This window comes from Serinus canaria, chromosome Z (genome assembly GCF_022539315.1).
Source record: "Serinus canaria isolate serCan28SL12 chromosome Z, serCan2020, whole genome shotgun sequence".
In the NCBI taxonomy this organism is placed as follows: Eukaryota; Metazoa; Chordata; class Aves; order Passeriformes; family Fringillidae; genus Serinus; species Serinus canaria.
In genome coordinates this window covers 53,974,626-53,988,221 of record NC_066343.1, presented here as the reverse complement: position 1 = coordinate 53,988,221, position 13,596 = coordinate 53,974,626, and the positions used below count along the sequence as shown (strand labels likewise).

General features: G+C 36.8%; 1 protein-coding gene across 3 annotated transcripts in view; it reads left to right on the top strand.

The window, feature by feature from the left end:
* The window catches only part of PIK3R1 (phosphoinositide-3-kinase regulatory subunit 1), a 60,029-nt gene that overhangs the window by 33,121 nt on the left and 13,312 nt on the right, over nucleotides 1-13,596 (top strand). For 2 of the 3 annotated variants that reach the window (XM_030236744.2, XM_009098174.4), the window contains exons 3-7: nucleotides 330-422; nucleotides 1,803-1,877; nucleotides 4,636-4,767; nucleotides 5,648-5,849; nucleotides 6,045-6,124. In XM_030236744.2, the coding sequence (XP_030092604.1) occupies nucleotides 330-422; nucleotides 1,803-1,877; nucleotides 4,636-4,767; nucleotides 5,648-5,849; nucleotides 6,045-6,124 (582 nt within the window). Of the gene's footprint in view, nucleotides 1-329; nucleotides 423-1,802; nucleotides 1,878-4,635; nucleotides 4,768-5,647; nucleotides 5,850-6,044; nucleotides 6,125-11,965; nucleotides 12,291-13,596 lie in introns of those variants that run through there. The other variant, XM_009098175.4, reaches the window with a different exon arrangement.

The following is a 13,596-nucleotide window of genomic DNA, read 5'->3' as shown; positions in this document are numbered from 1 at the left end:
TGTAAATATCTCAGACAGAAAGACTTTTTCTTTCCTTACTTGCATTGTATTTCTGCACATCCATAGACTGCAAACTTTTATTGTGTTTTCTTTTCCTAGACAATATGGAGAGTGAATCTAGAACTGAGGTCCCTGAAAGAAAATGCTATAAAAAATGCAATTGTCATAATTTTTATTCCATTTTTTTATGAAGTACAGAGTTCTTTCATGCAGCCCTGACAAGTTTGTTCTGTGATTAAAAATTAACTTGTTGCATTACATGTCATGATTTTCATAAAAGTAATTGCATTCATCTGCAGCTTGGCTTATTTTTCTTTTCTTTTTTACAGCTTTTTCACTTCCAGACCTTACAGAGCAGTTCACACCTCCTGATGTTGCTCCACCAATTCTTGTCAAGATAGTAGAGACAATTGAAAAGAAAGGTAGGCTGAAGAATGATCTACCAAAACGTTCTGTTGCTTATGTGAAGCAAGACTGCAGAACTAGATCCAGAGCTGGCATGTCCTCTTTCTAGAGCCGATAATGCATCACATTACTTAACATCCAAAATAACCTCCTATAAGGTTTTTTGCACTGGTTTTTGCTCATTAGTAGCTATTTGGACTGTAGGAAGAAAACCAAAGCTTACCTCAAATGGCATTTAATAATTAATATAAGTATTATTGCAAAGGAAGGGAGAAGGGTTGGTATTGTTTTGTTTTTTCTAACGAGTAAGCACCTTTAGTTGGTTATGTAATTGCCAGCATTACATTGAGTTGGTGGCACAGGGAAAAAAGTAATGTTTTGACCCCAAAGCAGGGGAAAAAAGAAAATAATAAAATATTAAAAGGTTTCAAGAACTGGTTTTATTCTTCAGGAGCCAATTCTTTATTGCTGCTCTATAGTGAGCCAGGTAGTGTTATTTTTATTCTTTTTTTCCCCTCACCTGCTTTCCTGTGTTGATGTCTCTCCAACCTTTTGAGGCTTTCCTCTTTCTTTTACGATGTCATACTTCTTTTGCACTATTTGTGTCTTCTTGGTATCTTCTCTGATGTGTCTTTCATAGTGCTGGTGAGGTAAGGAGCAGCTCTATGAGTCCTGCTCATTTAGGGGTCTTAAGCTGGGGGACAAGAGCTAAAGTGGTATTCTAATGAGAATCAGGCTGCTGTCCTTGTGTACATGGGTTCTGACATACTCCTCTGGCACTTTAAAAGAGGGTAAGCCTTTCCTGAAAGAGTAGAAGCTTGCTGATAACAACGTGGAGGGCCAGTATTTAGCACAAATGTGCATAAGGAGCTGCTGCTTTCAGGAGACACCACTGATAGTGTTAAATCGTCAGTGCTCTGCATCCCTGCATATGGTCTCTTTCCTCGTGTCTTCTCTATTTTCACTGATGTAGGAAAGTTGTAAACAATATCTTTAAAATGAAAGCACTTTACTGATGTCTTCTCTAGCAATTCAGGTGAATTATTAGACATATTATGTGATATATACAGATATTTTCTCTGACACCAGTGTGAATCTGTTTTCTAGTCCTGATCTTTTACAGTTGGCAGTAGACCATTCTACAGAATATGTGGGACTACTGGCATCTCTGATCTTCTTTGGCCATCTCTTTTTGCAGACACAGCAGCTTGAGTGCACAAAGAGGTGTCTTACAGCCTTAAAAAAAAAATCACATTCTGTAGTGTAGTAGGTGAAAGAATGTTGCTAGTTTATACTGTAAGTACTTATTGAACAAAACAGAAATATGTTGCATCAGGACAACAGTCACCAAAATATTAATATTGTCCTGAGCACATCCTATCAATTTTGTTTTGAAGGTCTGGACTACTCAACTTTGTATGGAGCACAAGGCTCAAGCAGCACAGTGGAGTTAAGACAAATTTTTGAATGTGGTAAGTACAGGTCTCTTCCTTAAAGCACTAGACAGATTTTGTGGTCAGACCACTCTCACTTATATTGTGCTGGTTCTCAATAATATGCTTTTAAAAAGGCATATATAAATAAAAATATTTTCTAACTTTCATACTTGATAAGAAAGTATTTTTCACTTTTACAAGTTGTCTTTTTTCATGGCTCAACTCTGCTTTTTTTTCCTAAGAGTATTTATTTTAATCTCTTGTTGTCTCCCTTGTTCAAAGACTGACAGTCTAGCTGTACTGGGAAAAATGTTTTGTTCAGAATCAAGGTAAAGATACATTACTCCTGAAAGGCTGCAGGTTATTATTTTGTAAACAAATTGCCAGTTGTTTACATACAGTTCTGTGGTGCATTTTTTTTGTCCCGTAGGTGGGGTGTCAATAGCAGCCCATTATCTACCTACTACAGAGTGATACTGGAGAAAGACAATTGAATTAATATTGTAGGCTGAGTTATCAGACAGTAAAATGCAACTACACCACATACCCGTTCAAGTTTCCTGAAATATATTTCCTCTTCTTTTTTTTGGTATACTTAATTTCTTCTTCAGGACAGACTATAATGGCATGGCATCACTGTTTCAGTATGAGAGTAGGAGGAGCGTTTGACCACGACTTGGCAAGCTGGGCTGCAATGTGTGGTGTGAGCTTTCATTTGTCTAAAAGAGTGCAAAAATACAAGGGGTAGAAAATGGAAGTGGTTGCATGCCTTGTTGCCAAAGGGACAAAGAAAGCAAACTCTCTCAGTGATTTAGTCTCCTTATTTTTAATAATTGCAAACATTAACAAAGCAAATAAGAGATTAAACTCTGAGTTGTCTGTTTTTTCAAAACAAAAGAGCATCCTGTCCTATGCTGATTGTTGTAGGAGTGAAGAAGTGTATGTGTACAAGCAGGGAGAGAAGAAAGGCATGTGGTGCTAGCAGCCTCATGATAGCAGCAACCTCTTCAGTGTTGTGTGGCACCAATGTGATTGCGTCTCTTAATTTTTCTGAATCCTTTCTGAAGTCTCTAAACTGAGCTATAATTTTCTGAAAGTTTATCTGTCACTTGAGATTAAAAACTCATGGTTTACGTGTATTCCTACTTAAAATGTGGTTATGTTTGAGTAACAGAAACAGAATTTTTCCCTTTAGTACTTCTCTTTAAGATAGGATTAGGATCTTCAACTCAGAGCTGGTGCAGTGAGTATCCAGGTGCAGGGATAGAGGCACATATCATTTCCTCTGCCTGCTCTCTTTGAATTTGCAGAATGCTAATTCAGAGAGGAAAGTCAGCTTTGGTCTCAAAGTTGTGAGCTTGCATTAGTGTGCTGTTCTGTTAGTGGTTAAAATGCTTTCCATTTTTTAATTGGATAACTGTCTGTTAGCATCAACACAATCCTATGTGGCTCCAAAATCAAAGCTGATTTACATCTTGTCAGCTCAGCAGATGGAAGAGTTCAGGTCTGTTTATGATATTACACCCAGAGAGTTGCAGAATAAGTATATTCTTAGTCATGTATTCATTATAATAATTTGGGACATACTTCTAAGAAATGGTCAACACTGAAGATGCATGATTTAACTTGGCTTATGAAATAAAGAACAGTCAGTAAGCAGCAAAAGTAATAAAAGCTATTTCTTTAAGAATTTTGGATTCTCTGACACATAATTGCTCTTGCAGAAATCATTCCTACACTGCAAGTTTTATTATCCCTTTTCTCTCATGCAAATTCTTTGGTGTCTGAGAAGGTTTGAGCTCATAGTGTAAGCTCTTTGTTGAGGAAAACGAAGGAGGTGGAGGAGCCCTAAGTTTCTCACTACCCCCTCTTGGCTGCCTTATTTCACAGTATTGGTAGACACACCACTTATTTGAGTCCTCTACCTCCCTGTTCCCTTTGTTTAAAGTAGACAAACAGACTCAATAGTTATTTTACCAAGAACCTTGCTTGATAGAAGGTTAATCAGATTAATGCCTCTAAATTCTTCTACAAAATATGGATCTTCTTGTATACACTTAGGACTTTACTGTGCCAGTTTCATATTATAGGATGAACCCTAACCTTGCTTTCACTAAATAAGGATTTCTGTATTTTCCCATTTTTTTTTTGCTGCTGATATTCTTTGCTCCAACATTAACAAGTAGTTTTTTATGTGACACTGCCAAACCTTATCCCAAGTCATAACTATTCTGTAAGGGTATCAAGTTTTACAAGATAAATCTCAACAGCTGCATAAAACACCAAGCATACAGTTCTGCACGTGTATATTTGTTTCAACTTACTTACATAAATATTTGCAGACTTGGATCCCCAAGATATTAATCAAACTTTTAGTCATAATAGATGTAGCTCCTTGTAGAGAAGTTGCATTTGGCCAATCCTTTGGTTAGTACTCACTTCTTACACAAAATATTTACACATAAAACAGAGACCTGTTAAAAATATTCTGATGTCCCCTAACATTGCCATGATGCAGCAAGTCACTACCGTTAGTCTGAGTTCAGCCCTGAATTTTATGTGACAGAAGACCACACACAGTTAATGGAAACCATTTGGTTCATCAGATGCCAAGGAACTGGGCATGGTGTTGAACTCTGTGTGTTCTTCATCTCAAAGATGTTTCTTGGGGTCTTACATTCTTATGAATTGTTCCCCATGATCCAGATATAAGTTAGCAATTTTGGCTTGTTATGAGCTTGTATATTTTTTCTACTTTCTGAAGTCTAAAAAGCATGTTTCTCTTTCCCTTTAGATGCCTCTTCATTAGATTTAGAGACATTTGATGTTCACACTTTATCAGATGCTCTCAAGAGGTATATCCTGGACCTGCCGAATCCCATAATTCCAGCAGCTGTTTACAGTGACATGATTTCTGTATCTCAAGGTATGATTATGACATTATTTCAAATGTCAAACAAAAAGGCTTTTATTAGAATTCTGGATAACTGGTGGTTCAGCTGTTACCTACAGAACAGCAAAAATTCTACACAACCTGGCAGCATCTCAGAAGCCATAAATATATCTTTACCCTTTTCTATGAAAGCTGTTTCAGTTTAGATCTAGACATTATTCTGCATTATTTGGTTACTTATTTAGGCAAACAATGTATAAGGGATAACACAGTTCTCTTCATTTTAGTAACTAGAAATACTATAGAAGAACAGGGCGAAAAAAATCAAGGACTTAACTGTATACAGAAAGCTAATTTTTAACTTTTTATCAGTGCTGACAAAGTAAATGTATTAGAGGTCATGTAGTGCTGTGTTACATTGGGGTTGCAGATTATGAAGTGAGAAGTACATGCATGTGAGATTCGTCATCTATAGTGGTAATTTCAAACAAGTACAGGTTATAGGCTTTCAGCACATGGGCCAAGTATTCTGTTATATATCTCAGGACAGGATATTGTTACTGGTAACCTTCAGTTAGAACAGCACCTGTGAGACTTATCTAGTGCATCTCAGAATTACCCAATCATGTGTGACGCTAAACACAAGACAGACTTCTACCAGTACACTCTGAACACATTGTGGTTTTTACCAAAATGCTTATCTGTTTCCATTTGACTTTCAAATACTCGTTCTTTACTCTTCCTTGAGCATTTCTCTTATTTTAAAAGAAGAAAGATATCCTTTGGTTCTAATGAAGGACAGATTTTTTTTTTTTTCTGTAAAATTGGTGTTTCTGAAGGAATCACATATTGCTGCATTTTACTTGAATGTTCCTGTGCTGGTTTCAAGAAACATTTATCTGTTTGCTTGCAGAAGTGCAGAGCTCAGAGGAATATGCTCAGTTGCTGAAGAAACTGATCAGATCTCCAAATATACCTCCTCAGTATTGGCTCACACTCCAGTATTTGCTCAAACATTTCCTCAGAGTTTGTCAAGCCTCCAGCAAAAATCTCTTGAATGCAAGGTCTCTGGCTGAAATTTTCAGCCCTCTGCTTTTCAAATTCCAGATAGCAAGGTATGTGGGTCATCTTTACCATATTTTGTACTGTAAATATGAACTAGTTATATACAAAATAAGATTAATTAAATATTTTTCTGACTTTATTTCTGATGTGAGGGCATTGTAGTAATTTTTTTCCATTTTTAAAAAATAATTAAAATAATCTTTTGTATTTCTCCTAGTTCTTACTGCCTAATCCATCTCTTGCAGCTCTGATAATACAGAACACCACATAAAAATCCTAGAGGTTTTAATCACAAGTGAATGGAACGAGAGACAGCCTGTACCAGGTAAAAAATATTTTTAATTTAAAAGTTATATGTTCTCTTAAATATTAAAATTCAACTTCATGACTGTAAATGCATGCAGTATTTTCTATTTAAATCAAACGTAATGCAAAACAAAGGTGCACAATTACAGAGCTAAGCAGAAGTTGTGTGTTTTATAGCGGTATGCAATGTTTGTTTTATAAGAAATAGTATTTTACATTAAAATCATTTTAGCACCAATAGTTTGTACAGCCTTAGGACTTTAGTTCTCTTTCAGTAAACAGCACATTGGATTTTGGGTTTTTTAAGACCTGTAAACAGGCAGAATGCATATCATACAGTGGTAGGGGGGCTTATTCTTGGGGTTTTATTGAGCTCTCAGTTTACTCCCAGGCAAATTTTCTTAGATTTGCTATACCATGTAGAGACATTATTAACATACACGTATTTTTTAATCCAGATACACAAATTATTTATTTATCAATATCAATAAATGATGTAAAAAAAATAAGGGGAAAGTTTCTTGTGTTAAGAGGAAAGTTCCATCCAGGAAAGTTAGTTCCTAATTGAATTGTTTCTGTAAGTTAACATTACAGAACTAATTAAGTCAACAAATAGTAAAGCACACCTCTAATTTATGGAAAATCCCTGGGTTTGAATCAAGTATTCAGTAGAAGCAAGGCAGAGTTGCTAACTATGTGCAAAGGAAATTATTAATGCAGAGAACTTTATGTATTAGCTGAAAGCAATTCCTTTCACAGCATATTAACAGAGAATAAGCTAATAAAGGAAAGGGTGAATAGAACGTGAGACATCTACACCTTTCCCACCTCTGTAGTCAAAGGACAAAATAAAAAGTTCATGGCAGTAGGATGTGTAGGGTTACTTAAGAACTGAAGAGCTAGAACACAGCAGAAAAGTGCTTTATTTCCTGTATTTCAGGTAGGCACATTTGTCCTGTTTTACTAAGAATCAGCAAATAGCTGCTAATTGTTAAAGAATTATTGTCTTTGTCACATGTTGCAAAGCTTAAAAGCAAAACAGATTCTAATAGTCTGATGCTAAAAGCATTTTTTGTCGTTACATGTTTGCAAATGCGTTGGAGTATGTCTAGAAGCTGGTTGGGCTGTTACGAAGGAAGGGTCAACAGTTCCTTCTGTTTCAAAGCAAGAATTTTATAAGTTTCATTTAAGAGATCACTTGGTTGCTTATCTGCCCAAGGTGCTTCATGTGAGGAAAGTATAAAAGTGAAAGGTGTTGATGTTAGAACTACTAATGAGGACAAGAAATCTAGTCATTTTGAGAGTGTCATTAAGGTGCTTGAAGAAATGCCATTATATCCATCAGATTTATATGATTTGACACTACATTAATAATTAAAATGGAACACCTGATTGTTTTTAATATTACTTCTGCATTAATTAATATAGCATGATGCAATAGTTTACTTTGACAATCCTAGGATTTTTCATGTGATCTGTTACAAAAACAGAACTCCTTCACTGTGCATTAAAGTCCATCATGTCTAGAAGAATGTTTTTTAGTAGAACATTTACACATATACTGATATGCTGGAAAAAAAACCTCAGATACAAATTTTCAGGCTTTGGAATGTTAGGTTAGCTAGTCTCTGCCCTCAGGTCTGTAAGGAGCTTGAATAATTTTCTGAAGTTGAATCTTACTAATATATTCTGTGAGTTTGCAGGATTAGGTCATGGGTCCATTTCCACACCAATATCATTCAGTGACATGAACATCTGAAGTGGTCTATTTTTATTGCTCTCATAGAACTAGAAAAAGCACTCTAAGATGTGTTTTTCAGAATTTTCATCTTTAAGATTATTGCTTTTTAGTGGCTTGCTTTTCCATAAAGACTGTTTAGATAGACTCTAATAAAAAGAAAATCCCAATAAAATATACCTTATTTATCATGTAAGTATTTTGAGAATTACAATCCTAAATAGAACTGTACAAGTGGAGAATTTGAGAGATCTTAAGCAGAAATTTTACTTATTGAAAATAACATCATGACAACTAAGTGATAACAGGGAAGCTAGTGTTGCCAGGTTTCTTCTCTTTTTCACAGGCTGGAGTGATGGCTTCCTTCCTTCTTAATTCTTTATAAGATGAGAACATTCTGTCTAAAACAAACTGTGCATGAAGTTCTAGTGGTATCTTGGGCAGTATATAAATACATTAAATGCGGTGTTAAGAGATAACCAATCTGAATAGCTGGCAGATCTTTGCACAGCTGTGGGGTTTTTTCTTTACCACATCACGCATTAATTATACTTCTTACCTGAAAACACTAGAAAGTAAGCAGCTGGACCTTACATCATACTGTAGTTTAAAATTAGTATCTTAAATTAGGCATCTTCAGTTGGACATCTTTTAGCTAGAGTGGTGCTTCTTGGATGTCATAACATGAAAAAAAGAGTTACTCCTAGACCATTATTTGACTAACTGCAGAACATAGGGATTGGGGTATTTTGTCTGTCATGGTGTTCATCAGCAAACTATAGATTCTAGTTTGTGGATTAAAATAGTGCTTAGTCCTACACAAAAATACTAAAGTTAACAGTACCTATTAATAGAAGTGTATATTTTTGCGTAGCAGATGAAGATAAAGTACTGTTGCAGGAGAAATAAGGCTAGAAAAAATTAGATCAGTTTTCTGGTTCTTGTCTCATTCTTCAAGTTTGTCAGTAGGAAAGACAAAAGGTGGTGTTGGTGGGCCAGGTAGGTGGTTTTTGTATGCCATCTGAACATCCCAGCTTGATGTACAGCTGCACAGACTTTAAATTAAAAAGCACAGTGAGAAACAAAGTACAAGCCTCTAAATGTGCTATCCAAAACAGTACTATTAGAAGAAAATATCTTACTTGTAACATATTTTAGCCAATAGTGCTGCTCAGGTCTCACAGAATCACACATCATAGAGACTTGTGAAGGTAAATAGTGGAAAATAGGCTATGTTAGGCTATATTTGTAGGTACAGAAGACTGGGGTAGTTTTTCACTTAATTGTCAAGGATCTTGGAGGCTCCTAGTTTTTCTTCCTGGAGTTGGCTTTCCCAGGATGAAGATCCCAAAGCTGCCCATAGTAGGTGTAGTAAGTGCTCAGAGCAACAGTGTCTGTTTAACACTCATAGCTGCAAAAGCAGGCCGCACAGAGAAAGTTGGGAAGTAATTTTGGGGGGGCAGTTTAGGGAGATAGGGGTCCTTTCTGGGGCTGGGGTGTGTGAGAATAATGTCTGTTTAAGGAAGGCAAAGAGGAAGTGGGATGTGGCAAGAGAGCAGGGGGATGTGGGGAGCTCATAGCACTGCTGATGAAAAGCAGAAGAGGAGCTACAGCAAAGAGCTGCCTTGTATCAATGAATGAAAGCCTCCAATAGCCTGTGCACTGACTAGAGCTGAGCTGCTTTGTCTTGGCTGTCTATCCCAGTTTATCCCTGTTTCCCAGGCTTGTATGTAACATTGTAAATAATAGCTCACACTAAAATACTGCAGGCTGAAGAAGTAGCTTTTATTACTTAGAGCATCGTAGGCAAGAATAAGTGAGGTAATAAGGCTGCCTTATATGTATCTGCTCACTTGGTAGGGATGAGGTGAAAGTCCTGGTAGCATCACCAAGGTGCAGAAACTTTGTTTTTGGCCGCAAAAAATATTCACAAGAGTGATGGCATAATAGCTAGAGCAGGGCAATGTAAAGGCTGATCCAGTTCTTCCTGGAATTTGATTCCTCCTCAAAGATACCCTGTGTTGTTACAGGCATTTAGCCTAAGACCACAGTCCTGTCAGTAGTGTCCTGGGGACATAAACAAATGTGTAGGAATGCTGTCAGTTGTCAAAACTTACCTGCATCGTGTCAGAGTCTCGGCTGGACTGCCAGCAGCGCCTAGCGGGGTTTGGAGCAGGCAGAAGGCTGCGAGTGCCAGGCGGATGCGGTGCCCACGGCAGGCAGGGGGGACCTTGTGCATCCGTGTCCTACCCAGCAGAGGGCTCCCCTTCTAAGCTAATAAAAGTCAGGCTTTATCCCTGACCTAACGGAAACCACAATGCTCGCCTAACCTCCGTACTTTGGAATGCTGTATCCTTGGCTTAAGTTTTCACACAAGCCAGTGCTTTATGTTTCTCAATACCTAATTGCAAGAATTTTATAAAAGTGAAACAATACGTACAACATTATTAGCATTTTTACAGATTGTTATGTCCATGTTCAGGTATGTATGTGTAAAACGCATGGAAGCATGTCAAACTTGATAAGTTCTTTTCCTGCTTCAGACATAATATTTTAGAAAAAAAAAAGTGCTATGTTAATAGAAGAACACTGTGAGTATGACTGCAAGAAATAGTAAGCTCCAAATTAAATGGGCACCACTCAAGATTTTGAAATTTAGATAAAAAGAAAAGACTTGGCAATATTTGAAAATACAGGTGTGTGCATGCCAGTATCTCTTTTTGACAAGACACTTGTATGTCTCCTGTAGGATAATGAGGAACTCATTATCTCTGTGTGGGTATCTGTGCCTTTTTAGTTGATAAAGTGAACCAAGTTTGCATTGTCTTTTCTCCTCTGACCATATACATCTGTTGTGGTCCTAAAAACCAAGAAATGTTCTCAAATCCTTCTGTAATTTTAACAGTAAAGAAGAATATCCAGTACAGTCTGAAGCTGAATTAGTTCAGAAATACAAGTTTTCACCTCCACTTGAAGTAGGCTGTACCTTTATGACTCTGCAGATTTAAATTATATTTAGAACTGACAACTGTTCAAGTAGACAGAGGCTAAAACTAAGGAAGCAAGGGATTGTTATTGGTGAAGCTAATCAATCAAGTGCAAAACATCAAAATGTACTTCAGGTATTTGGGATTTCATTATTAGATGCAAGTGGTGTTTCAGAGTGTAGGAGGATTTTGGTATGTGAAGTATTAGGACAAAAACTTTTCAATACTATTTGACTGCCTTAAGGAGCAGGAAGAAGATCTTAAAGAAATTCTAAGTGTTTTTATGAGAAATTCTCACTGTTTGCAAGAAGTGTAAGGAAAATATTAGTCCCCTTCTCCCCTTTTCTTAATGCGTCTGCTTCTCCTTTTACTTTTAATTTATTTCCTTTTGGAAGTTTAACTGGCAAAGAAGGTAACCTCTGAAGGCAGAGGAAAGTAGGCTCTTCAGTTGCTGCTTTGTTCCTTTAGCAATTTTGATCTCCACCAAACACTAAGGCAAGGAAAATGGATTTAACCTAAGCTCCTCCCTCTCTGTAAAGTTCCTTTTCCCACCTGCCTGCCCAAGAAATGAACAATCCTGATGTACTGGAAACCACCATGGATACAGACAGATTTTTTTTGTTTTTTTAAATATTTGTAGTAAATAGGAAATTGATAAATAGTCTCACAGCTTCAGACTAAGGGTCTTGAAGCAGCACCTATATTTGTGATGCAACATGAGCATGTACAAGGCGATGCTGTGCTTGCAAGCAGGCTATTTTGCCTGCACAAGGCTGCTTCTAGAGATGCAGCTCTTTTCAAGGAAAATTTTTATTCTGTTTTTTTCTGCAGTTAGCCACTTCCTGTATTTGGCTATTCATGTGCTTTTCTCATTTTCAATGCTGCATGCAGCAGACAGTGATAGGGACTATTTTAAGGCTTCTTACAATGGTCTTCTCATTTACTTAGCTAAAATGAGAAAGTTAGCTCTGCCTTGGCCACTTGTTAGTTGATGACAACTTTTACTTTGAATCTGGCTCCCATCCCCCAGCTGAAATTCCTGGCTCAGCAAATATTTGAACCTACCCAAGTTAATCATGAAACTGAGATCTTTATCTGAGAGGGACGTGCATGCTACTGAGGGTGGTGGTTTCTTTTTTTTTCCACAGTACTGAAGTCAGGTTCACGTCTTAATGATGAACCAGAGTAAGTGGATACCTTCTGCAGAGCACAGAGGTTTAAGCAGTTGAGAGAGAAGGCTTGGATTTTCTCACTGCAAGTTACAACTCTTTTAGGGGGTTTTATGGAACATTGGTTGGAAAGCAGAGCAATCTCTTTTTCTTCATTGCTTCAGAGAAGCTTCCTAGTAAATGGAGGTTTTAGGGTTTATTTTTAAGCAAGATTTCTATAAGAGGAAACCAATATTGGATTGTATTTTCGACTTTTACAAGAGTGATCATTTGTGATGCATAATTTACAAAGTAAGTGATTTTGAATTTCTCTGTTTTTTTCATCATCTTGTGGAAGTATTATACTGTAACTGATTATCAGGTAGAGCTTTAAAAGTCTTAAGATACAAGAATTCAAGTCTAGTACTTCAGTACCTCTCCAGGTTATATACGGAATAGGTAAAGCCTATCTACCTCCTCTGTCTTTTCTTGCCTGCAGGCTAGGCTAGTCTGAACTGAGCACTAACCTGATTATACAAGTTTGTTCACTCCTAGATTTGGCCACCACTGTAACTCTAGGGGAGTAATTTTTCCTGAAAGTCTTTATTCAATTGAATAAAAAAAAAAAATTACTGATCCCATATGAGACCTAAAAGCAGCAATGCAGTTTTTATAGGAAATCTTTGTAACTGAATTTAAATAATTACCTTGGCAAGTTAATTGGTTGGGTAGCAGGTGGGCTAAACCCTGAAGTTTAGCATTTAGATTTATGTATGGGGTGATTTTCATTTTGGAAATTGAAAGAATCTTTGGAGCATATCTACCTCAACAGGAAGGGGAGAGTCTACTTCAAAATGAAGCTTCTTAATGTACAAAGCAAACTAGCTTGCATCTTTTTGTATATGTTTGTACTCCAGGCATGCTCTTGTATGTTGATGCTTGTCTGAAAGGGGTAACCTGCTCAGAGGCACAGACAGTGGAGGGGTGAGGCGGGGAGGGCAGGGGTGAAATATTTGGAAATCATATAAATTGTGTTAATCTTTTTAAATGAGTATTTGTCAAATAGAGCACATTGGAGCTGTTCCACAATTTCTTAAGATGTAAGGCAGAGATAATTGCTACAGCTAGTTGTAGTTATTTTTGGTCTCTGGTTTTCTCCCCCTATAGATTATAGCAAGTATATTGCTTTACATAGCATTCTGCTCTGAAGTTAATAGTCTATTCTGTCCATGTTTCTTCCAATAGATCAGAGAGAGTTACAGACAGTGAGGAGGGAGTTAAGATAAAATATCTCTAAATGACTGGAGGATGCTGCTGACATAAAGACAAGGGGTGAAGGAGACACTGACAAGAGACTCTTGCTTTTAAAAACAATTACCTTGATAAATATATCAATGAGAATAGATTAGAGAAACTGTGTGAAAAGGCAGACTAAATCTTATGATGTCCTGACAGCCTTTTTATATTCAGCAAAACAATTTTTGAATGGCTGTTTGCTCAGTTATAACTTTCTTCCATTGTTTGAGTGAATCAGCTGAATGTAAGATTACAATATTTGGGGTTTAGATTTCAAAATTAACTAATATAGATTCATTTGCATAATGGTTATAATAATGGT